Source organism: Uranotaenia lowii, chromosome 3 (genome assembly GCF_029784155.1).
Source record: "Uranotaenia lowii strain MFRU-FL chromosome 3, ASM2978415v1, whole genome shotgun sequence".
Taxonomy (NCBI): Eukaryota; Metazoa; Arthropoda; class Insecta; order Diptera; family Culicidae; genus Uranotaenia; species Uranotaenia lowii.
The window spans coordinates 105,147,849-105,173,238 of NC_073693.1; the positions used below are offsets into that span (position 1 = coordinate 105,147,849).

At 38.6% G+C, this 25,390-nt stretch overlaps 4 protein-coding genes across 7 annotated transcripts in view; 3 read left to right on the forward strand and 1 right to left on the reverse strand.

Moving 5' to 3' along the window:
* Window positions 1-7,085: 7,085 nt before the first annotated feature.
* On the forward strand, window positions 7,086-9,497 carry LOC129752487 (uncharacterized). The gene has a single exon (XM_055748259.1). It carries the CDS (start codon window positions 7,086-7,088, stop codon window positions 9,495-9,497), a length of 2,412 nt encoding a protein of 803 aa, XP_055604234.1.
* A 153-nt stretch (window positions 9,498-9,650) lies between these two features.
* Window positions 9,651-11,072, forward strand: LOC129752488 (uncharacterized). Its single transcript, XM_055748260.1, has one exon. It carries the CDS (start codon window positions 9,651-9,653, stop codon window positions 11,070-11,072), a length of 1,422 nt encoding a protein of 473 aa, XP_055604235.1.
* A 596-nt stretch (window positions 11,073-11,668) lies between these two features.
* On the forward strand, window positions 11,669-12,746 carry LOC129752489 (uncharacterized). The gene is made up of 2 exons (XM_055748261.1): window positions 11,669-12,419; window positions 12,739-12,746. Exons 1-2 carry the CDS (start codon window positions 11,669-11,671, stop codon window positions 12,744-12,746), a joined length of 759 nt encoding a protein of 252 aa, XP_055604236.1.
* Window positions 12,747-13,363: 617 nt separating this feature from the next.
* The window catches only part of LOC129757417 (uncharacterized), a 38,547-nt gene continuing 26,520 nt past the window's right edge, over window positions 13,364-25,390 (reverse strand). For 3 of the 4 annotated variants that reach the window (XM_055754631.1, XM_055754632.1, XM_055754630.1), the window contains exons 5-8: window positions 19,914-20,249; window positions 18,661-18,957; window positions 13,834-13,922; window positions 13,364-13,683 (exon numbers count right to left, since the gene is read on the reverse strand). In XM_055754631.1, coding sequence (XP_055610606.1) covers window positions 13,411-13,683; window positions 13,834-13,922; window positions 18,661-18,957; window positions 19,914-20,249 — 995 coding nt within the window. In that variant the 3' untranslated portion in view covers window positions 13,364-13,410. The remainder of the gene's footprint in view (window positions 13,684-13,833; window positions 13,923-18,660; window positions 18,958-19,913; window positions 20,250-25,390) is intronic. The other variant, XM_055754634.1, reaches the window with a different exon arrangement.

The following is a 25,390-nucleotide window of genomic DNA, read 5'->3' on the forward strand; positions in this document are numbered from 1 at the left end:
GCAAAATTTCATTCTCAATTTTTTTTAATCCCCATATTACCAACTGAAAATCTCTGATTAAGATAAATGATCGGATAGATATTTTAAATGTTCTTCATTAAATCATTGATCGTCTTCATCGTCATTGATCGTGCTTCATCGAGAAATATTAACCTAATGACAATTGGGGAGTTTCATGAAAATTTGAAACAGAGAATACAAAATTCAAAAAAATAACCAAATTTCTTAAATTTAAATCAGGTTATATTCAGAATCACAATGGATCGATGGAAAAAGCTAATTTTCCGAGTGGAGTCGCCACCAGCGCTCAGAGCTGTCAAACCACATGATCAAAGTAGCAGAGAAAACACAGAAAAATCAACAAAACATGGCACTGTGTTGTACTAACAGAACTCAAGTGGACAAAAATCGGAAAAAAATTCAATTAAATTTTTATTAGAAAGAAGACACTTTGTTTAGAAAAAATCTCGTATTTCAGAACTCATCCATTCTTAAGATATTGAAAAATTAGGAAAAATTTCAATTTCAAATGTTTGATAAAAAAGTAACAAGACAAATTTATGATCACTGATTACATGCATTGATGCATTGATGTTTACGTGAATCTCCATGAAAATACACTGTTGAGATGCCTCAGAATCACTAATAAGAATATGAAGTATGAGAAAATGAAGGAAATCAGAAAAAATTAAATAAATAATGTTTTCGGACGAGATCATTTAGGTCCGGCTGATTTTTTTCATGTTTTACGTGGATATTTAACAAGTTCTGAAAAGTTCAGTTCCGATCTCAAGATTTGAAGCTTTTTTAGAATTTCACCAGTCTCAGTTTTTTGAACCTATCCTCCATGTAAAGTAATTATGAAACGATCAGATCAGTTTTCCAGATTTCCAGGTCAACCGTCTTTGACTTTTAAACTAGGTATCCTAACGGGCTACCTATATTGTTCGAACTTTTCAAACGTGTTTTTTTTTTAGAATTTAGAGCTGGCTAGAAATGTTAAAAATATAAAAGGGCAGCCACTGAAAGGATAGGGGCCTGAGTTCCGCTCAAATACATGTATAATTTTTCCCATTTTTCATTAAAAATTTATTTAAATTTTATTATTTAATTTCCAAAATGTGATCGTGAAATATTACCTTTTGATTTTCCGATCATAACCAAAAGAAATGACATTCAAATTGTTGAAAACATTTCAATACATGTTTTTATTTCGAAATTTTTCGGTGAACTTTAATATAAATCAAACAAAAGCTACTCTTCGAGTAGCTCGAAACGTATATACAACAAGTAAATTTTGGTTGATTATTATTAAAACTCACCGGACGTCGTCGATAATTTCGAAGTACAAACAAAAACGTTGATAAAACCAAAATTCCAATTAATATAAGTTTGTCCGCTTGCATGTATGACAATCTCTCATAGTGCGTTACCATAGTTGCCATAGTTACCACAGGAATTGTTTTATTTTCATAATAAACAAGAATGAGCGTCAAGGATAGGCATGAAGTAAACATGGAAAGTTAGGCTGGCAGATTTTATAAGGTTTTAATTCATATTGAAATGAATTTCTTTGTCAACAAAGTAAAAATAAATATCTGATCAAGCGATTCTATGTGCATGCTTGTCTTAATGATTCAAGTGCGAGTGGTGCGGAAAACAATGGAATTTTATGTTATGCTTTCCAGAACTTTTCAGCACGTTTTCGATCCTGGCAATTTTTTTTTTCAAAAACGGGTGAAAAACCGTGCATTCCATTTGAAATTTTCAAATACAAATCCAAGTATTATCCGGTCGAATTATTCAAACAAAATCAGGAAAAGATAGAAGAAACTTGTACCTTTATTTTTTCGTTGAAGCACATCAAATGTGATCAATGCTTCAAAAATGTTGTTATTAATTTTGATGAAAATAATTATGAAATATCCGATTTCGGATCAGAAATTAAAACAAATCATTAACAATTTAATTATTTTTTTGGTAAATTCAACAAATTATGTCAAAACATGCGTACAAAAACCGGACCATTGTTGTAAAATCCGGGAGTCCGGGCTGATACGGACACGCCTCGACATTTTCCTTGAATATTTTGGCACGCCTGGGTAAAACCGGGAATTCTAGAATGCTATACGTTCTATACTATACACTGTCTACGCTACGCTATACGCTGTCAGTTGGAACATCTGAAAAGTTTTTCATATTATTAAAAATAATCTTTTCCATTCCATTGAAGTAATTCAAATATTTTTGACAGTTTTCAACAGTTGAAGAATGAAAATGTTATGGCCAGTCATTTGATCAATTTACAAGCATTCAATTTACAGTTGAATTGATCTAAAATATAAATGATTTCATGTCACCCTAACTTAATTAGCTTCAGTACCGCCATCTGATAAATATAAAAAGGTTTTTAATAAATGCGACAGATGGCAGATTTGTATCTCTCTAGCGGAAAACTACGCAGGAGGTGCTTAAAGAAATCCATTCAGTGTCTCAAATCTAAATCATAATTTCAAATCAAGTTTTGAGAAACAAAGCATGAATTGAATAAAAACAAAAAACAGATTCAAAGTTACAATCAGAGCAAAAGCAGAAATTGCACCAAATGTGTATTTCAATTTATTATCTTTGAAACACAAAAAAAAACGTTTTCATGAGATATTTATGAATATTATTTTCATCAGATAAAGAAAATTGTTATCAAATTGTTATTCTAAATGACAAAAGTTTCATTCGACACCCTCAGAGCCAAAGGGGTATAAAGGGCGAACACGAAATTATTGCGACACCGAAAATGTCATGCAAATTTTCTTATAATCTTTAGAATCAAACCAAAATTTCAGGGTAGTTTTATACATACATTTACTTCAAAAATCATTATAAAAAAGTCGAAAGGAGCCTTGAGTGCAAAATTGAACGCTTTTTCGCTCGATGTCCTCCATCAAAGTCTTCACAGTGTCATCCGGTACCAGTTTTTCAGTTTTTTTTTTTCATTTTCTTAACATGTTTTTCTCGTCTTTGAATGTCTTCTTGCTCTTCCAAAGTTCCCGCTACATTATTGCCCAGTACTGCTCCTCCGGGCACAGTTCCGGATGGTTTGACAGGTTCATGTCCTTTTGAACAAAATGGACAGAATTGGCCTAATACCACTCCAGGACACTTTTAGAATAGTGGCATGATGCCGAATCTGGTAGAAATAGCGGAGCTTCGTCGTGCTGCTGCAAAAACGGAAAAAGGTGCTTCTCGAGCCACTCAAATTTGAAGATCTCATCTCATTTACTGTGCCCTTTGTCACGAAGGGCTCACTCCTCAGTCCACAAGAGCAGATGGCCTGCCAAACGAGATATTTGGAGGCGAACTTCGACATTTTCTTCTTATTAAATTTGTCGTCCGCATCGAGCTTGCATTTGCCGGTGAAAAACTTCAACCCCAGAATTTGCCTAAAATCGGCTTTTATATTCGTTTCGTCGTCCATCACACAGCAGCCATATTCTGTCAGCATCTTCTCGTAGAGCTTCCGTGCCCGAGTTTTAGCCGTCGATTGTTGCGGCTCATCGCGAATTGGGACCATGTATGTATGTAGTCCAGCTCTCTTCTTTGCATTATGGACGTAGCTCTGCGACATGCCGATGTTTTTAGCCAAATCACAGCTTGAGACGTTGGGATTTGCTTTAATCATCCGCTTCACCTTTCCCTCCGTCTTTTTGTTATCAGGTCCCGGTTTTCTTCCAGCTCCTTTGCCGTGGTTCAACGTCATCTGCTCTTGGAACCGATTCAACACTCTGGAGTCGGCTGAATGTTCAATATTTTTCCCAACTGCGACAGGTAAGAAAATTCCAGGTGTTTGGAAAGAATTTGTTTTCTTGACTTGCGTTGGTTCACCTCCATTTTCGTTGAATCGAAAAACACGACTTCGAGTTTGACAGCATGTAAACAATACATATCAATGTGAAAGTGTGCAAAATTTGGTTGATTTTTACCCAATGGTAAAAAAGTTATGCCCTAATGAATGTGTCGAAATAATTTCGTGTTCGCCCTGTAAGTGCAAAAAAATCAAAATAGAGATTAGATGTTTTAAACACAGAATCAATTATCATTAAAAAAAAATCATATAAGGAATCTGTGGCATCTTGATATAATTTGTCTTTGCGCTCCCACCATACAGACAATGAAAGAGACCCAAACTCTACCAACGATGTATAGCAATCGCTAGCACAACTGACCAATGCAGAATCTAGCCAGTTATCAGGTCAGTTGGGCAGCAGTCTGGATTTGGACCCCAATAGAGTCCAGAACCAGGACTCAACAGAATCCAATCCAATTGAGTTTAGTACCTTAAACAAAGATCCTGAGTTCTCGAAATTCAGGAAAACCATGATACTGAACTAACGTAACTGAAGATACAACACAAGACTTGTAATTCTCAATGATTTGAATCTGAAAAAAGATAAGTTTAAAAACAAAGCAATATTCATGTTTAGAAAATAACTAAATGATATTAGCAACTCAACTATAAGATCGTTTTAATGATAATTTGAGAATAATCATTTAGAAAGTGATATGCTGAACTCAGGATATTCACTTCAGTAGATGATAAATTATTTTTTTAAAATCAGTTAAAAATGTTTCAATACGAATTTCAAGTCTAAGACAGAAGTTGGGATGGAAATTCAATAAAGAATCTCAGTTCTGTCGATAGGTCCAGTTTAAGCAACTACAATTTTTTTATACTTTTATTTAGGAAAATATAGGGAGGGAAAAGGGTTTAAAATTTATAAACCAAAGGAAATTTCAATAATAATGATTAAAAGTGAAAAGTTATAATAATATCCGGTATTAACCCGAATGCTGCTCGTGTAAAGTTCTTCTCATAGCACTGTGAGCCAGATTTGGCGAAACTAGCTGCTATTTTAGTGCAGTAACCATGACTTGCAAAGTATACGTAATAATAAATATTTATTGTGCAAAACGTTTGTACGTATTGAAAATGAAAAGATGTTTTTCTTTATCTCACCTGTTCTGTACAGAATATCTTTTCTGACATGTTCCGATAAAAAACATAAAAATTTGAGGTGTTTTTCCTCATATCCTTAATTTTTTCCAGATGTTTTTTTCGAATTCGGTTTACATTATTTTTGTCGAGATTTTGAGTTGAAAATTTTGGCACTTAATACCAAGATTTTGACATTAGCAGCCCTCGAAATGTGTGAGAACTCCTTCACAGCTTACTCTAGGGGCCCCTTTAACTTATGTAAGGGAAAAATTATTCTAGATATTATTTTACGGGAACCCCTACAGTTGTTATGTTTAAAGTTTTCATTCCGATTTTCTTGTTTTGATTTCTTTTCATTGGTCGGGATTCGACCAGACCGAACTGAACGCCATCAGCATTTTTTCGAGACACTTGAACTTCATGTGCAAATATTTTCATCTAGAAACAAAATCTTTGATGTTTATGAGCTACAATCAATAGTTTATAATTCAAGGAATTTATTTTAAATATTCGTATTCGGTTTTGCGATCTAGGATATGAATAACTCGAGATTAAGTTTCCGTTGTTTTTCAATTGTCTAAAGGCGCTCAGTTCGGTCTGGTCGAAGGCCAACCAGATTTGTGAAGTAGTATGATTAAAGTAATGTAAACATTTTTTTTCTCTCAGGAGGCTCCCTGAGCCGGGGATCCCGGGGCAGTTGCCCCTATTGCCCCCCCTTAAACCGGCCTAGATCAGAACATAATGGTTGAATCGCTGGAAATTTCTGAAATATCTTCTATATTCAATATATAAAAATGACGTCGTCGCTCTGACTCCAGGGCATTTTATCGTTGGAGAGCCTCTAGTTTCTCTCCCCGAGGTGGACATCAGTGAACTCCCAATAAATCGTCTTAATTCTTTCCAACAGATGCAACAGCGAGTTCAGCACTTCTGGCAGGCTTGGTCGAGAGATTATATCGGCCAGCTCCAAAACCGCAAGAAGTGGCCTGTGGTTCGCCCCAATATTTCGGAGGGCACATTGGTCCTCATGAAGCAAGACAACGCACCCCCGCTGAGCTGGAAGCTCGGCCGAATCGAGAAGATTTTCCCCGGAGACGATGGTCGAGTACGTGTGGTCACGGTCAAAACAGCCAAGAACTCCTATCGCAGAGGTGTGACGGAAATCTGTCCGTTACCGATTGAAGAACCTACAACTTTGGCTCCGAAGGAAGGCACCTCGGAACCGACGACCCAGTTGGTGGCGACAGACGAATCGGTACCAAAGAAGACGACTGGAAGCTCGGATTAATGGTTCTGTTGAAAGTTCCTTTCAACGGGGCGCGCCATGTTGCAGAACTCAATAGTAGAATAAGAATATTGAACATCCCTAAACCAAAAATTCAAATTGTTCAAATAGTCAAGAAACGTTAAGTCTCAGCTCAATTATAATTGCTCTCACACTTCATTGTTTAACTCAATCAATGATCATCATCATCAAATTGGGCGCTTCCCGCCACAAGCTAGGGCAATGATTGTGCAGCAGTTAGTCTTGGTCAGCACTTGAACCAATAAACATCAGCTTAGACAAAATTTCGTCTTTCACTCCAGAAAACCACATTTTTATTTCGAGTGAAACTATCACACATTATCACAAGTTTGTCGTGCAAGTTTAAAGTCTGAAAAGTACCCAAAAAGATCCTGTAAAGTAAATTGGATCCATCGACGTCCCTGCAGCTGCTAGTCCGGTTTGGCTACATTTTTTGGTGCCGAAACCCGGGAATCGCCAGGTCCCCATTGTTCTCGACCAGTTTGGAGAGGTTACCTCATCGTCATCGGATAGCTGCGTTCGGAGGTTCCTATCGCATCGGCTGGACCCTCAACTGGATATCATCGCCCCCGCAACATCTACAGACTGGATATCGTCATTTTTGGAGGATTTTCGACCGAATTACGGCTGCAACGGAGGAAGTTAGTCGCACCACGTGGACACGGAACGCAGGTTTGGTCAAGTGAGCCCAGGTTTTAACCACTACAATAGACAGGTGAGTCAATCGAACCAATAAAGAAAGATTTTCGAGCGTTCATGTTAATTGGCCCAGCAAAAAGCTCTAAAATGAACCGTGATGAGCGTAAGGTAAAACGATTGATTGTGCGTCGGAACACTATCACTGGTTCCATCAATTTGGTTAAAACCTTTTATGAGAATTTTAATTCTGAGCGGGATTTTCCTCAATTGAAATTCCGCCTAGAAAAACTAGACGAGCTTTATCGGGAATTTAATGAAATTCAAAGTGAGATCGAGGCCGAAGAAGAATTGCCTGAGGAATTTTCAGAAACACGTGCCAATGTCGAAAATGATTATTTCATGCTTAAAGGTAATTTGGCGGCAAAATTAGACGCCATTGCTCCCAACAATTCATCTCAATCCCCCTTAGCTCCACCTGCACATGTTCCCTCTGTCCGTCTCCCTGAGATTAAAATTCCGGAATATAGTGGAAATTTCGATGAGTGGATGAATTTTCACGATTTGTTCACCACCCTCATCCATGTGAACCTGCAACTTTCGTCCATACAAAAATTTCAATACTTGAAGGCAGTTCTCAAGGGAGAAGCTCTCAGGCTCATCGAATCGTTGGAAGTTTCTGCGACTAACTACACTATCGCGTGGGATCTGTTAAATAAACGGTACGATAATAGAAATCTGCAAATTAAGCAACATTTTTCGGCACTTTTATCCACACCTTCTGTTCGGAAAGAATCTTCATCAGCCCTCGCCAATTTGGTTGATGAATTCGGAAAACACGTGAGCGTTCTAAACAAATTAGAAGATCCGAAGGATCATTGGAATTCTTTCCTTGTCGAAACTCTGAGCAGCAAATTAGATCCAGTTTCACAGAAGGAGTGGGAAAATCAATTGTGTGACGACATTCGACCAACCTACGAATCGTTAGTCACTTTTATACAAAAGCGTTCTCGAATTTTGCAATCACTAATGCTCTCCCAACCATCGCTACCTAGTGCAAAATTCGAATCCAAAATCGAATCAAAATCTTCTCGAAATAGAATATCGATTTATCACTTAGCCAATAGTGATCTGCCGAAATGCATCTTATGCAAACAAGCGCACCTTTTGATGCAGTGCGACGAGTTCAAAAGGCAAACACCTCAAAAACGTTTCGAAATCGCCAAGAGACATGGTCTTTGCCTCAATTGCCTAAAACCGTCGCATTTGATGAAAAATTGTACTTCTGGATCGTGTCGAACATGCAACAGGAAACATCACACCTTGTTGCACCTGAACTCATTCAAACCATCGTCCATTCACGATGATGAGCAAAATACTATCGCTGCACAAATTGCGCAATCCTATTCACACTCACAATCGGCACCGGTCGTCGATCCTTCGTCGTCGGTTACGTGCATTGCCGATCAATGTCACGTGCTCCCTCGGGTACAGGGAGTGCCCTCGTCGTCGGTTGGGCCTAGTAAACATTCGTCGTCTTTCGTTCCCTCGTCGGATGGGCATCCGTCAGGTTCGGCTCAAAACACAACACATGTGACCAATTGCCATACACAATCATTTTTCTCGAAACCATCCCAATCAGCTGTTTTCATGCTGACTGCATACGTTAAGGTCAAGGACCTCGCAGGCAACTTTTTACACGCTCGTGCCTTGCTTGACTGTGCTTCCGAAGCCAACTTCGTTTCCGAACATTTGGCACAACAGCTTCGCTTAAAACGTACACCAGCAAACGTCGATGTGTATGGTATCAGCCAGTCAGTCCAAAGAGTAAAAGATCAAGTGCCGATCACCATTGCCTCTCGATCCGGCAACTTTGTCACAAGCATGGAATTTTTCGTGTTGCCTGCCTTGACCAGAGTTCTTCCATCTACAAACGTAGACATTTCGAAGTGGGTAATTCCTCGCAACCTTCCCCTTGCAGACCCCAAGTTTAATATTGCACACGACGTTGACCTTATCATTGGAATCAAATCATTCTTCTCCATATTAGAAAATGATCAGATATCGCTTGGCCAAGGTTTTCCAATTCTACGAAAAACTGTTTTTGGGTACGTCGTCGCGGGTGAAACAAACGCACAACCAAAAAGTCCCGCCGTGGTCTGCAATGTTTCGTCCATAGACAATCTGGACGCCACAATTCGTAAATTTTGGGAAGTGGAAAGTTTCGAGAAAGGCAAATCTTTAAGTTTGGAAGAACAATATTGCGAGACGCATTTCTTGAAAACCCACTTCAGAGCACCTGACGGACGGTACGTGGTTCGTTTGCCGATTCGTGAGGAAATGTTGCATGCCTTGGGAGAATCTTTCCCGATAGCAAATCACAGATTTCTTAGTGCCGAGAGGAAGTTGGGCTCAAATGATAATCTTCGAGCGGATTATTTTGAATTCATGACTGAATATGAAAATCTCGGTCATATGGAACCTGTCAAGCCCGATCTCACAAAGCCCCACTACTACCTTCCTCACCACGCCATCCAACGTCCCGAAAGCACAACAACATAAACTCGCGTCGTGTTCGATGCGTCTTGCCGAGCAGCAAACAACATTTCGCTGAACGACATCTGCTACATCGGTCCCACCGTACAACCTTCGTTGATTTCCACACTCATCAACTTTCGTTTGCCAAAATACGCCGTAACAGCTGATGTGAAAAAAATGTACCGGCAGATCGTCGTCCATCCAGCTGATCGTCCTCTGCAGCAGATACTGTGGCGAAAGAATTCCGAAGCACCACTACAAACCTTTCGTTTGAACACAGTAACATATGGTACAGCCCCTGCTCCGTACCTGGCTACTCGCGTCCTCAACCAACTTGCCCACGATGAAGCCGAAAACTTTCCTCTCGCTGCCCCACTCGTACCCAAGCGTTTCTACGTGGATGATTATCTTTCGGGCAATGATGATAAACAGCTGTTGATCGCCGAAAACCACCAGATGATTGAGTTATTGAAATCTGGGGGGTTTACTCTTCGCAAATGGTGCAGCAATTGCAACGAAGTCCTCTCGCAGATTCCAGAAGCACTCAGAAACTCTCGATCCGAACTCGATATTGGCCAATCACGATCGATCAAAACATTGGGACTTCGTTGGCATCCGCAACCCGCTCATTTCACTTTCAATGTTCCTGATCTCGAAACGTCGGCTCCAATAACAAAACGAGTCATACTCTCGGAAATGTCTCGTCTCTTCGATCCGATGGGTTTACTCGGTGCCTCCGTCGTAAGCGCAAAAATGTTTCTGCAGTCGCTCTGGTCCGAAAAGTTTTCGTGGAATGATCCGTTGCCAGTACATCACCAGGCATGGTGGCAGCAATACCGACAGGAGATGGAAAGCTTTCGTTCGTTAGCCATTCCCAGACAACTTTTTATGAATGACTACGAAAATTTCGAACTGCACTGCTTCTCGGACGCTTCCGATAGTGCATATGGTTGTTGCATTTATGTACTTTCCTCGAACGCAGAAAACAAACCAATTTGCAATCTCCTGGCTTCAAAATCGCGAGTTAGCCCTCTCAACAAGCTGTCAACCCCTCGGCTAGAGCTTTGTGCTGCTCTCCTTGCTGCCCAGCTACAAGACTCTATCGTGGAATACACCGGATGGAATTGCCCGGTGACATTTTGGACGGATTCCACCATAGTGCTGCACTGGTTGGCTTCGTCGTCGTCCGTTTGGAAGGTGTTTGTATCGAACAGAATTGCTGAGATCCACCGCATCACCAGAGGCAGTCCATGGCGTCATATTCCGACTGATCTCAATCCAGCTGATCGAATCTCTCGCGGTGTCAGCCCATCAGCACTCATAGCAGACAATCTTTGGTGGCATGGACCCAACTTTCTTTGCACCGACAAATCAAACTGGCCACCAAACGATATCTCACTATCGCCTCTCCACATGCAAGCTAGAGGAATTGAAAGCAAGCAATCGACAGTTTCTCTAGTTGCAATAACAGAATCTCCCTTTTTCACCCCATCACAGATCATTCTCGTCTCTCCCCCCTTCAGCGAAAAGTTGCATGGGGTTATCGCTTTATACAAAATTGTCGAACAAAACCGGATAAACGAAATTTTGGCTCACTAAACGCTCACGAATTAAATGCATCACTGAATATCCTAATTCGACACGATCAGAAAACGCATTATAATAAGGAAATTCAGTTTTTGAAAAACGCATCTGAGCCAATAATCAAAAACATTGGCACCACATCGAAACTTAAGTCGCTCAACGTATTTTTGGACGAAAGCGGTCTGCTCCGCCTTCAAGGCCGACTCCAGCACCTTGACGCACCGTTCGACACCAGGTTCCCAATAATCTTGGCACACAAATCGCACTTGGCTTACCTTTTGGCCAAATCAATCCACCTGAACACCCTTCATGCTGGCCCTCAAATGCTTTTGGCAACAATTCGACAACGATTCTGGCCGATTCGGGGGAGAGATCTGGTGAAAAAAGTGGTCAAAGAATGCCTAGTCTGCTTTCGCTGCAAGCCAACCAGTGCCTCCCAGATTATGGGACCCTTACCAAGTGTTCGGCTCACACCCACGCGCGCGTTTGTGAGCTGCGGAGTAGATTATTGCGGCCCGTTTTTCGTTCGTATCCCAAATCGTCGGTCCGCGCCGTTGAAAATATTCGTCGCGATCTTCGTATGTATGTGGTCGAAAGCTGTCCACATCGACATGGTCTACAGCCTCACTTCTGAGTCCTTCATCAACGCCCTGAAACGCATCGTTGGCCGACGAGGTCGGGTGGCCGACATCTACTGCGACAACGCTCTGACTTTTGTTGGGGCCAACCGACTTCTGCAAGAATCCAAACAAGACTTCGACAAGATGCACAGCTCCGATGAACTTGGCACTCACTGTGCTGATAATGGGATCGTATTCCATTTCAACCCCGCTCGATCCCCACACTTCGGTGGCCTCTGGGAGGCCGCTGTCAAATCGTTTAAGCATCATTTGTATCGGGTGATGCAAACAACAGTCCTTAACATCGATGATTTCAACACTCTCCTGATCCAGGTCGAGGCCGTCATGAATTCACGGCCCTTGACCCCCCGCTCATCCGAGCCTGATGACGTCGTCGCTCTGACTCCAGGGCATTTTATCGTTGGAGAGCCTCTAGTTTCTCTCCCCGAGGTGGACATCAGTGAACTCCCAATAAATCGTCTTAATTCTTTCCAACAGATGCAACAGCGAGTTCAGCACTTCTGGCAGGCTTGGTCGAGAGATTATATCGGCCAGCTCCAAAACCGCAAGAAGTGGCCTGTGGTTCGCCCCAATATTTCGGAGGGCACATTGGTCCTCATGAAGCAAGACAACGCACCCCCGCTGAGCTGGAAGCTCGGCCGAATCGAGAAGATTTTCCCCGGAGACGATGGTCGAGTACGTGTGGTCACGGTCAAAACAGCCAAGAACTCCTATCGCAGAGGTGTGACGGAAATCTGTCCGTTACCGATTGGCTCAATTTTTGTGTGCTTATTTTATTCGTATAATACGAATTGTTTTTTTCTTAGTTTGAAAAGAAATTTGAACGCTTCTGACATGTTTCACTAGAAATAATGGAAATTTTAGGTGGTTTTAGTCACTTTATTATAGGATTTTATGTTGAAAAATTCGAAATGAAATTTCAGCCAAAAAGAAAATGCGTTTTTTGTGACAAACAAGACTATGAACTCCAAGATGTACAAGGACGAGTGCCTGAGAAAACATATTGTTCCATAATTTTTTTTATTATTTTTCCTTTAAAGTGCAATAAAAAATCTACACTTTGAGTGCAGAACATTTTTATTCCGTTTACATAGCTTCGAGATAAACCCGTTTAAATGCGTTCAGATTTAAGATGATCCATGCTTTAGAAGGCTTTTAAGCCGCCGGCCGTGGCCTAGAGGATAGCGTTCCAGTCTTCTAAGCCAGAGTCCATGAGATCGAATCCCGATCACGGCACACATAGTACTCTTTCTGTGGTCTGGTGGTTTTAGCATTTGTAAGATGCTAGCCATAATATCCTTGAAAGATGTACGCCTTAGAGTTAAGTAAATTAGATCTCTTCAAAGAAACATGAAGTTTCACTGAGATCCTATATGTGTGTGTTCGTTTTTTTTTTTTTTTTTTTTTTAAGATATGCAAACATTGGGAAAAATGGGACAACATTAGGTACTACATCGAATTTCCTGTGCACCTGTTTTTAATGAGTTTTAAAACTATTTATCACCTTTTTGGATCATTTGAACTTTTGGAGCTTGTTGATAAATCCTGTATGGGTAGAATTGACACCTAAAATTGACCAACTACTGAAAAACTATAAACTTAGCTGTGAAAAAACATTACTAGGCCCTTTCTTTTCCGTTCTTTTTGAATATCCAACAGCAACAATTGTTAAAAATATAAACTCTATATTGATTCCATCACAATTCTTTAAATCAAATAAGGAAATACTTTGGTCCAACGAAGCTCCGACAGGTGGGAAAATCGTCCGGAATGTCAAAGCTAGCGCGTTCGGAGCCAACATTCAGGAGCACGTCCAGCCCACGAGTCCATCCATCGGTTGATCCTCCTGCTGTCGCACCCAAATCCCGCAGCATCCAGAGACCGGCATTGGAGGCAATGAATCGAAGCACTACCAGCGACCTGCTTGGAATCCGGATTGTATCCCGCAGCAACGGAAAGACAAAGTTTCGCTTAACGGAGCGAAGCTGCCCAACACGGGAAAGTTAAATGAAAATTAATCAGATTTTTACCGGATTAGCCACCACCCTTGATGAGGTGCAGGTATTAGCGGTGTTGTCTGCTGTTGTTAAATACTGATTTGTACAATGTAACTTTTGAGAAAGATGGAGACTTACCGCGTCTTGCCAGTTGTCTGCGAACGAAGTTGTCCCCAGCACGTAGAAGGATAATCCGTGGAGATGGTAGGTGTGGTCTGAGCCGGAATCTGTTGGTTGAGAATTTTTATTGAGAACTCTGTTCATTTGAAGGGGAGAGTGGGGTATCGTGGGCTATGGGTTAACGTTAAGATTAGATTGTTGTGTAAGTTATGAACGCGTTATTTGCTACTTTTATTTAACTTGCCAATATAAATGTATCTGTAATTGTTTCCAAGCGTCCGCTAACTGCATCGGTGTCGAACTTAACGTTTTTAACAAAAATAAGCCCAAATGCTTATAATAATATTTAAAAGGGTGTCCACGATGAAATTGCCACACTATGAAATTGCTCTAACTCTTAACCCGTTGGGTAGAAATTAACTAAACTTTGGGTGAATTTAGTTCATATTGCATTGTTTACATCTTGCAAGTTTTAAAGTCCTTTGATCAAAACTCGCGAAAATGGAGTAAAAAACAGCTCGTGAGTGATAAAATCGTGCGAATTCCACGGTGTAGCGAGTGATTAAGCGATTCGAGCAACAATTGACCATTAGTCGGAAGCCCAGAATGAAGGAAAAAATATTCCGTATAACACCAAAAATCACAACCGCGTAGTTGGGGCCTTCAACCGAAACCCGAACGCCTCCGTTCGGGATGTGGCTAAGAAGCTGCACCTAAGCCGAAGTTTTGTCCAGAAGGCCAAAACTATGTCTGGGCTTCGAACGTTCAAGGTACAAAAGGCCCCTAATTGCGACGAGAAGCAGAACAAATCCGTCAAAACCCGTGCCAGGAAAATGTACCTCAACATGCTGACGAAAGTTGAATGCTGCATCATGGACGATGAAACATATTATGTGAAGACCGACTTCAAACAGATCCTCGGCAACCTGTTTTTCACGGCCAAGGATAAGTTCAGCGTTCCGAAGCATGTCCGCACTCAGAACATGTCCAAATTTGCGAATAAATTCCTGGTTTGGCAAGCCATCTGCACGTGCGGGAAGCTGAGTGCACCTTTCGTGAACATCTGTGAGAGTGCCTCCAGAAGCGGCTGCTTTCTCTCCTGAAAGCCCACAACGTCCCAAATATCTTCTGGCTGGATTTGGCCTCATGCCACTACTCCAAGGACGTGCTAAATTTTGTTCCAAAAATATTCAACCCTCCCAACACTCCAGAGCTCCGCCACATCGAGAAGTACTGGGCGATTATGAAGCAGCACCTTCTTAAACGAACTAAGGTAGTGAAGACAGTCGAGAAACTCAAGAAAGTATGGGTTTACATTCAAAAAACGGTTGATTCACAGGTTGTGCAGAATTTTATGACTGGGGTTAACGCCAAGGTGTGGGCATTTGCGTATGGACTGTAAATAAAATACGAGTCAAATGGTAAAATGAAGTTTAATAGTTATTTTTCAATCCTTGAAAATTTGTTGGCAATAGGATGAAAACCCAAAATTTTTCGCATCAATTTTGTGTGTGGCCATCCCAAGCAACCAAAAGTCCCATATCTACTTAAACGCGTGACTACGAAGTTCGAGTTTCGCTGAACAAAGGTTCCAAAGGGAATTGGTACAGAATTGTCTCGAATGCGAGCATGAAAGCTCCAAAAAAAAAATCCTTAAATAGCCTTGTTGTGACATGTCAATAGCATCCCTTCAATATAAAAGTTTCAAATTGGGTCTCAAATAGCCTTCCATGGACTTCAAGTTCCAAAAAGTTTCTTAAATAGCCCTTTGTGTGACATGTCAATCGCATCTCTGCAGTATAAGAGTTGCAAATTGGGTCTCAAATAGCCTTCCATGGACTTCAAGTTCCAAAAAATTTCTTGAATAGCCTTTTTGTGACATGTCAATTGCATCTCTTCAGTATAAAAGTTACAAATTGGGTCTCAAATAGCCTTCCATGGACTTCAAGTTCCAAAAAGTTCCTCAAATAGCCTTTTTGTGAACTGTCAATCACTTCCATTAATTATAAAAGTTACAAATTGGGTCTCAAATAGCCTCCCATGGACTTCAACTTCCAAAAAGTTGCTTAAATAGCCTTTTCTCTGCCATGTCAATCGCATCTCTTCAGTATAAAAGTTACAAATTGGGTCTCAAATAGCCTTCCATGGACTCCAAGTTCCAAAAAATTCCTCAAATAGCCTGGCGTCTTTGCTGCTGGCCGCTGGCTGGGAAGCTTATTACCACTTCGAGTTTTAGCTGCTGGTAAGACAACATCTAGGCGTGACCTCGTGGCAGCGTGTTTGGCTATTATTCGAAGGGTCGCGGTTCAAATCTGGTATCATAACTAATTTTTTTTCATTAGGTTGTTTGACTGCTTGAGTATGCAAATAAAATAATTCAAATGTGTATAAGAACTGGCGTGCATGCCATCATGTATCAAACAATGTCAAAAACAAAGCAATTATGTCAGATAAATTGAGGTGATGGGAGGAATAAAGATGGATGCCAAGAAACCGGCAGCACCACATGGGCTGGTGGTGACTGAAGTAAGAGAGGAGAGAATAGATTTTTTTTTGGTTTTTGCTGATTAAACGATGACTTGTGAGCTGAACAGAAGGCCGTTCAAATCTGTAATGGAATTTCAAGGTTTCAATAAGAACTTAAATTTTGGGCTGAATAAAATGAACATCAGCACATTGATTATGCTAATTAAGCTGTGTTTGACTTTTTTGCGAGACTTTTGGTTGCTTGGGATTTCATCGTGGACACCCTTTATCATGCTTTTTCAGGTGGAGAAGATAATTTTCAAGAAATAGCAATAAGTTATTCATACCTAACCAAATCGCAAATCAAAGCTTGTGAATGATCATGTGCCACTTAGTGTGGGGTATTAGACCGCTGCAAACTTTGTATGGAAATTTAAAATTTGTACATTTTTTGGTGTAAATTAATCTAAATAAGGCATGTAAGTTAGCACATATTTAAGCAGTAACTGCGGTGAATCCGTGCATCCATGGTTGAATTCTAACATATACACATACATTTTCGACTATCCGGGATTAATTAAGGTGTGATAAGTGATTTTGGTCAAGAAAGATGTACGCCTAGAGTTAAGAAAAAGGAATCTCTTCGAGGAAACATCATGTTTTTCATTGAGATCCTGTATGTGTTCGTTTTCAAAAAAAAAATGAGTAATTGGTACCGCGTGAAAGGCTTAAAAATTCTGAGATCACTAAATCAAATAATTTTAATTACCTCTAGCTCACTAAAAAATTACTGTCTTGGACCGGTAATCAGACAACATTTATCATTTTTGCAATTTTCATCATTTTTGAAATTTGTGTAATTTTTGTAATTTTTGTCATTTTTGTATTTTTTTGTAATTTTTATATTTTTTGTAATTTTTGCCATTTTTGTCATTTTTGTCATTTTTGTAATTTTTGTAATTTTTGTATTTTTTGTAATTTTTGTAATTTTTGTAATTTTTGTCATTTTTGTCATTTTTGTATTTTTTGTAATTTTTGTCATTTTTGTCATGTTTGTCATTTTTGTCATTTTTGTCATTTTTGTCATTTTTGTCATTTTTGTCATTTTTGTCATTTTTGTCATTTTTGTCATTTTTGTCTTTTTTCCATTTTTGTCATTTTTGTCATTTTTGTCATTTTTTGTCATTTTTGTCATTTTTGTCATTTCTGTCATTTTTGTCATTTTTGTCATTTTTGTCATTTTTGTCATTTTTGTCATTTTTGTCATTTTTGTCATTTTTGTCATTTTTGTCATTTTTGTCATTTTTGTCATTTTTGTCATTTTTGTCATTTTTGTCATTTTTGTCATTTTTGTCATTTTTGTCATTTTTGTCATTTTTGTCATTTTTGTCATTTTTGTCATTTTTGTCATTTTTGTCATTTTTGTCATTTTTGTCATTTTTGTCATTTTTGTCATTTTTGTCATTTTTGTCATTTTTGTCATTTTTGTCATTTTTGTCATTTTTGTCATTTTTGTCATTTTTGTCATTTTTGTCATTTTTGTCATTTTTGTCATTTTTGTCATTTTTGTCATTTTTGTCATTTTTGTCATTTTTGTCATTTTTGTCATTTTTGTCATTTTTGTCATTTTTGTCATTTTTGTCATTTTTGTCATTTTTGTCATTTTTGTCATTTTTGTCATTTTTGTCATTTTTGTCATTTTTGTCATTTTTGTCATTTTTGTCATTTTTGTCATTTTTGTCATTTTTGTCATTTTTGTCATTTTTGTAATTTTTGTCATTTTTGTCATTTTTGTCATTTTAGTCATTTTTGTCATTTTTGTCATTTTTGTTATTTTTTATAATTTTTGTCATTTTTGTCATTTTTGTGATTTTTGTGATTTTTGTGATTTTTGTGATTTTTGTGATTTTTGTGATTTTTGTAATTTTTGTGATTTTTGTGATTTTTGTCATTTTTGTCATTTTTGTCATTTTTGTCATTTTTGTCATTTTTTTCATTTTTGTGATTTTTGTCATTTTTATCATTTTTGTCATTTTTGTCATTTTTGTCATTTTTGTCATTTTTGTCATTTTTTTCATTTCTGTCATTTTTGTCATTTTTGTCATTTTTGTCATTTTTGACATTTTTTCTAATTTTTGGCATTTTTTTTATCTTTGTAATTTTGTGTCATATTTGTCATTTTTGTCATTTTTTGCCATTTTCATCATTTTTGTCATTTTTTTCATTTTTGTGATTTTTGTCAATTTTATCATTTTTGTCATTTTTGTCATTTTTTGTCATTTTTGTCATGTGCATTGCACCCTGATGTTTATAATGCTAGATTATCCCGCCCAATGTCCGAGTTCATCAAATTTCAATATGTAGAAAGCAAAAGGTTACCTGCGTTAATTAGAACCAGCTCCACCCGATGGCCCGTTTCGATATTCTCAATGTGGACACATTCGCACGGTTTGTCATCCGGTGGGTGACAGCTTTTTGGCACCCAGCTCTGGTTTGGCTCCGCGTCCCCGCCATTTTCCTCCCGGGGACCTCCGCCATCGCCATCTTGTCCGCTGCTATTGCTACAGGTGAATTGATTCAGCTCCCGGCGATTCGAGCTGCCACTTGGCAGCATCAGGACCGGTGGAAAGGCAAAACTTAGCCCATTTACCGAGTAAATGAACTCTTCGCAACTTTCTGGAAGCAGGCAATTGAAAAGCGATGGCTCACGATTAGATATCACCGGGAAATGAAAAGAAGGCAGAGACATTTTAATACATAATTAATCAAAAGCGCCAAAGTTGGGACTAATCAAGATGCCGAAGTTCGGAACGGTTCCGATGAAGTCATTCAACAAAAACACCCTCCAGTGGGCTGTTTACAATTCCGTGCTTCGACGATCTTAAATCAAATTCGGTTGAGAATAGGCCCATTAAGAGCCTCCAAGTTTTCATCACGTTCTACTCACTTAACGCGTGCTGGAAAATTTCTTTAATGTACATTGAATCAAGCTCTGATTACGATGCTAAGCTTTTCACCTACAAGTATAGCAATGAGTTTCAAGTTCTTTGATTAACATTCAAGATGAAGGAATCTTAAAGCAAATTTATCACTTGTGTTTCGATTTCTCATCAACATGACTAAAAATTAAATTTCCGAAAAAATCAGAACCAAAACAAAACCACAGTTGATATGACGTGTAATCTTAGAGATTTCCGACGCCCATCTTGAAATACTAGAAACCCCGATATAACATGGGTATTGTGTGAAAAGACTCAACGAGTAGAAGTCAAATTTTGCTTAAATGTTGTTTGAACTTCAATAAAACAAGATCAAACATAATAACAAGAGATAAAATAAGAAAAAAACAACAAGATAAAATATGATAAAATATGCAGAAAGTGATTTGACTAACGTCTCGCGACTAAGCCTATTTATTTTAAGATACTTAAATATCAATCCGGACTTATTCCGGGTCTTAAGTGATCTGAAGACCGTATGAATGCAAATTTCGAATTCAACAACAGAAGCTTAGTTCAGGACACCCCGACGACTTAACCCATACATACATATGTGTTCAATGTCAACCGTCGTCATCTTATTTAACAAGTACACTCATATGCAAACGATCGAGCTGCTGCCGGCCGACTTACCTCCGAAAACTATTCGTCGAACTTTCTGCCCGGAAAGCACCAAACTAATCCTTCGGTCTACACCTTCCCGGAGCGTGCCCGGAAAATGAATCCTCTCGGGGGCAGCTTTTCCGTTATCGGTGTAGATGGCACGAACGTCCAAGAGCCCTAGCTGCTTCCACTGTCTGTCGTCAGCTTGAGCACTTGTTTCGAATGTTGTATCTTCCGTATCCGATAACAACAGCCGGGATGAAAATATCGTCCGCTGGAACCCAGACCTGGACCCGGAATGGATGTGGTACGGTGGTTGTTCGATCAACTCATCCTTCGGGGAGTCCTTCGGGGTTGTCACTGAAACTGGGTTTTGAATTCAATTAAATTTTATCCTTTCGGGTTAAATCCTGAGCGAGAGGGTTTGCGTCGGGCAATGGAATTAATATAAATTCGTTTCGGAAAATGTTTCAGTCAACACCGAACGAAATGGAATATTAATTGCTGCAGTCCGTCGTCGACAGGGTTTCGAAATTGGAAAATATGTTGGTTAAATTGTAGATGATTTATGGTAGCAGCACAACCAAAAATACAATAAAGTTTATGTTTTATATGTGGCAATACTTACAAAAACGATGCATGATTTTTTTAAAACATACATCGTCTTAGCCAGGGGGATGGCAACCTGGTTTTTCTTGCAAATAAGAATCGTTTTCCGATTTCTCTATCCGTCGGAAGAGACGTTTATGGTGTTTTCCTCTCAAAGCAGTGCGGAGTTGAAAAAGTCAAAATTTTAACCAATCAGCAAACAGAATGATTGTTGTGTTAGTGTGCATTCATTCATAAATCTCTAATTCTTACCGCGTGAAACGTTCTCTCCTTGATGGACCATGTCCACGGAAGTCAGGTAGTGCAAAGCCACGTTCTGAACGCACTGTTAAAGTGGTAAAATTGGTCAAGACGAAAGTGAAACGGAGTTCAGTAAGATCAATCCAGAAGCTGGCCAGGGGAGCGAGCATTCCCTGCAACGATTTTTCAAATATTAACGCACCAGCACTAAATTTTACTTCGGAAGTCCGAACTTCCGACTTCCGATAGACATCCGACAAAGAAAAGTAAGGTACCGTAAAACGGGGTAACATTGATCACCGGGGTAGCTTTGATCAACATGAAATTGTGCCAAATAATCATCAATAACTAAGTCTATAGTTTGAATTTTTGAAAACTGTTTTCTACGTTTGAAAGCCTATTAATTGAGTATAAAATAGGTTAAATTTGGTTTGTATTTGATATTTGTTTTCTGCTAGAAAAAATGTTATTTCAAAATCTTAAAATATCTATCTTTTCCAAGGCTCGCAAACAAACAGCTCTCCTGATGATACCAAAAAGCACTTTGAAGCAAATTGTTGTTGAATGTGAAAGAACAACTTTTTTTCTATGTATTTGTGTAGTTGTAGTGCTATTTTTATAGGAATTTAGTGATAAACTTTTTATATTTAAAAATAAAGGACGTTTTCCCAGAGTAAGCCCGTATTGGAAAAATGGCTATGAACCCTATCAAATGGTTAACTTTGAAGAAAAAATGAAAATGGTAATAGTGGGTGAGCCTAGAAGAACATGTGAAGGTAAAATTTCATTTGTATTTTGAAGCTAAAACTATTTAGCAATTGTTATAACTTTTGCCCCTAAATGTATGCAGCATCAGTGTTCTTTTTCGGTTTTAAATGTTTTTAAAAGAAAACGTTAAAAACTAGGTCAAATTGATGAACAAGTATTTAAAATTTTATTATTATGGTTTTTGTATTCTTTATGATCAAGAAAACTCGATAAAACCGTCAAAATAGAGACTGATCAATGTCACCCCAAAGCATCAAATTCTGAACAGAGACTAAATCGATTTTTAAATCAAATTTAAAGTAGTCTAATAAATTTCTGCAACCATGTTTTACGTTCATAGGAGCCCAGTACTGGTTTTAAAAATATTAAACATGCCACATTCCTCTTAACAGAAAAAATAATCGAAAAATATTGAAAAAAGTGATCAATCTTACCCCGGATTACGGTACTAGATTTCGGAAGTCTGAGTTTTGTTGCCAGTTCACCGGGACGTTCCTAAAAATGTTGTTAAAATTCACAATATGACTTTAAAGCATCATCGAAGGCAAGAGCCATTTGATAACAGAACGAATTTAAAATAGAGAGATTGCGCTAACTTCTGAATTCAATCAACAATTGATGAGAGATATAACAACTAAAGAGATCTATTTTGCCATTAAATCAAGTGCCTCTCGAAAATCTCCTGGTCAGGATGGTATCCCTAGAGAATTTTATTGGAAAGCCTTCTATATCATCTACAGTAGTGTTCCGATTTTGTCAGCTCCCGATTTTGTCTACCCCCGATTTTGTCTATCCCCGATTTTGTCAGCATTTTATCCCGATTTTGTCAGCCTTTAAATTTAGTTGAAATTTTCTGCTTTTGAACTAAAATTCCCAGTCATTTAACACTGTATGTTTTTTGGGGGTTGTCCTGACCCACGTAGAGGACCACCCATTAACCACTTGGTATTTTAAGGGTTGGGATTTTAAGGGTTGGGGTGATTGAAGGTTCATAAGAGTTTTCACTGATGACGAATGGAAGGAGTTTGAAACTTGACCACATTTTGATCACATGGTTTATGGATAGCCCTTGGGGATCATCCATAAACCACGTAGACTTCAGGGTGGAGGGGGGGGGGGGTTGGCCAAAGTCTACACTCCATACAAATTTTCGAAATTTTATATGGACAAAAGTATACGAGGGGGGAAGGGGGGGGGGGATCTGAAATGACCAAAAATTAGTCTACGTGGTTTATGGATATTCCATTAGGGAACTATCCACAAACCACGTGGATTTGTCGTTTTTCATGAAACATATTTTATTTTCTTTTTTAATTCAGAAAAATAAAGGACGGTTCAAAATAAAACATTTATTTTTGTAAATCCATAAAAAAGTACCATTACATACTTCAAATTAAAACGCTCCATTGCTTGTGGTTTAACATCAATTTCCCAGAGATTTTACCATACCTACCTGACGAATACGACGCAGACACATGATGTCATCAATCGAAAGGGATGATTCTTCTGCCCAATCGATGATTTTATCGAACATTCCCACCGTTTCTGCATGGTGATTCTGTTGGCAACATTTTAATAAACAATCCCGATTCGTCTGCATTATATACCATCTGAGCAGTAAGCTCCCGATGAAGTATTTCCTCGTGAAAGTTCTCCAAAAAACCCTCAACACTTTCTATATCGCTTGATAACGCTTCGCCATCTTAAGCTTGTGGATACCACACAGAAAAAAATTTTGACTGTTACGTGTCACTGAAACTGCAACCTGTAATTTTAAATTGCTTTCCTAGAAAGATAACGAAGATTCATTTACTATTACAGCAAATGTCCTGTAAAAAAGTTGTACACTGAAAATTAAATGTCACGTAATTTGTTTTTCGACCTGTAAAATTACGGTAAATGTCCTGCTCCTTTTTGTTACAGGTCATTTGCGTAATTTTACCAGAAATAATTTTTTTAAGAAACCAAAGAAACAAAACATCCTCCAAATTTTTATACGCACATGTGGAAACGTATTTGAAAGTCTTACCAAGACGACACGAGGTGTTGGATGCCGCACGAAGTATAGAGTCAGCATTCTTTTGAATTTTTCTGACGATTGTTGGATGGATGTTGTACTTCTTCGCGATGTCTGCTTTCTTCCCAGCCTTTTCCTAAATATTCCGAAGGATTTTGACTTTTTCCTTAAGGCTGAGCGAGTTTCGTTTTTTTCTCAATAGCCACTATTTTTGGAGACATCTGTAAATTGTTAAAAAAAAAGCCATCTGTTTTGAAAACCATACAATTTGAAGCACTTAGGATAGTACAAACCTTGCTCTACACAGTGCTTAGCTTTTAATGGTGACGTTTTTTTAATGAAGGTTCTTGATGGTGTTTCCGATATTACTGCGAAAATTGGTAAACGTATGTATTAGGAAACAGTATTTTCAGATTTTATTTGGTGTTTAGAACTTACCTCACCGGCGGTTGGAAGCAGAAAGAGGTTGTTGAATATTGACACCTAATCATGAAGCATTTCTCCATTTTGCTATTTGCAAGACTTTTCATTTGACGCCTCAAGAACTCAAATCGGTCAAGCGGTCATCAAGAAAAGTGTGTGACATTATTTTGTTACATACACACACACACACATACATACACACACATACAGACATGTTCCGATCTCGACGATCTGAGTCGAATAGTATATGACACTTGGCCCTCCGGGCCTCGGATTGAAAGTTGGTTTATCAAGCGACATGTATGTATACCCTTCTTTGTAAGAAAGGTAAAAAATAAAGAAAAGGGTTCAATGTCACCCCTTATCACGGTATTGACATAAAATATCGAAATAACAAGTAAATGGACAATTATCAAATCAAAAATGAAATTATTTTCAAGAAAAAATTTTTTTCCCGATTTTGTCAGGTACCCTGTTTTGTCAGCCCTAAATTCAAGATGGGGCTGACAAAATCGGAACAATACTGTATAGACAACTCAATTTAATCTTGAATGAAGCGCTTAATGGACACATTTCTGAAAGTTTTCTGGAGGGAATCAAAGTGCTGACAAAGAAGAAAACCAGTGATGATACAATCAAAGCATACCGTTAATCTTTGACTATAAGCTCCTGTCACGGATTCTCAAGCAGCGAGTGGAAGTGAAAATGGAACTCCATCATATAATAAGTCCATCATAAAATTGTTCGAACAGTAATATAATGTACATAATACGTTGTAGAATACAACTGTCGAAGAAGATCATGAAGGCTTACTCTATCGACCTCGATCACGCCTTTGATCGTGTTGATCAAAGCTATCTGTTATGTGTTTTAAGAAGTCCGGAATTTCATCCTTTACTTGTTTCTTTGTTGGGTAAAATCATGTCGAAATCGACCTCGAAAATAATAATCAACGGAAATCTATTCCCCTCCTTTCCCATCTAACGTTCTGTTAGACAAGATCCTTTCAGCATGCACCTTTTTGTTCTTTATTTGCACCCTCTTCTAGAAAAAAAAAACTCCTATTCATATGTACCAACCCATAAAAGCTAGTTTTGGCGTATGCTGACGACATCTCGATAATCGTGGAGAACAACAACAAATTTCAACGGATTTTGGACGCATTCAACGAGTTTGGGCTTTGCTCTGGATCAGTTTCAAACACTAACAAAACAATGGCCATCAACATTGGAACCCAACAGTGTACTAGATCCCCTGGTTGGTTCACCCTCTGCGATTCAGTGAAAATTCTTGGCGCCATCTTCTTCAATTCAGCTAAGCGTAAATACGATTGAGGAAAATTGGTGCGATGTCATTAGAAAGACATCACAGCTTATGTGGAAATTCAAACCACGTATCCTGTCCTTGCTTGAAAAAGTTACCGTAATCAAAACCTTTTTCACGTCGAAAT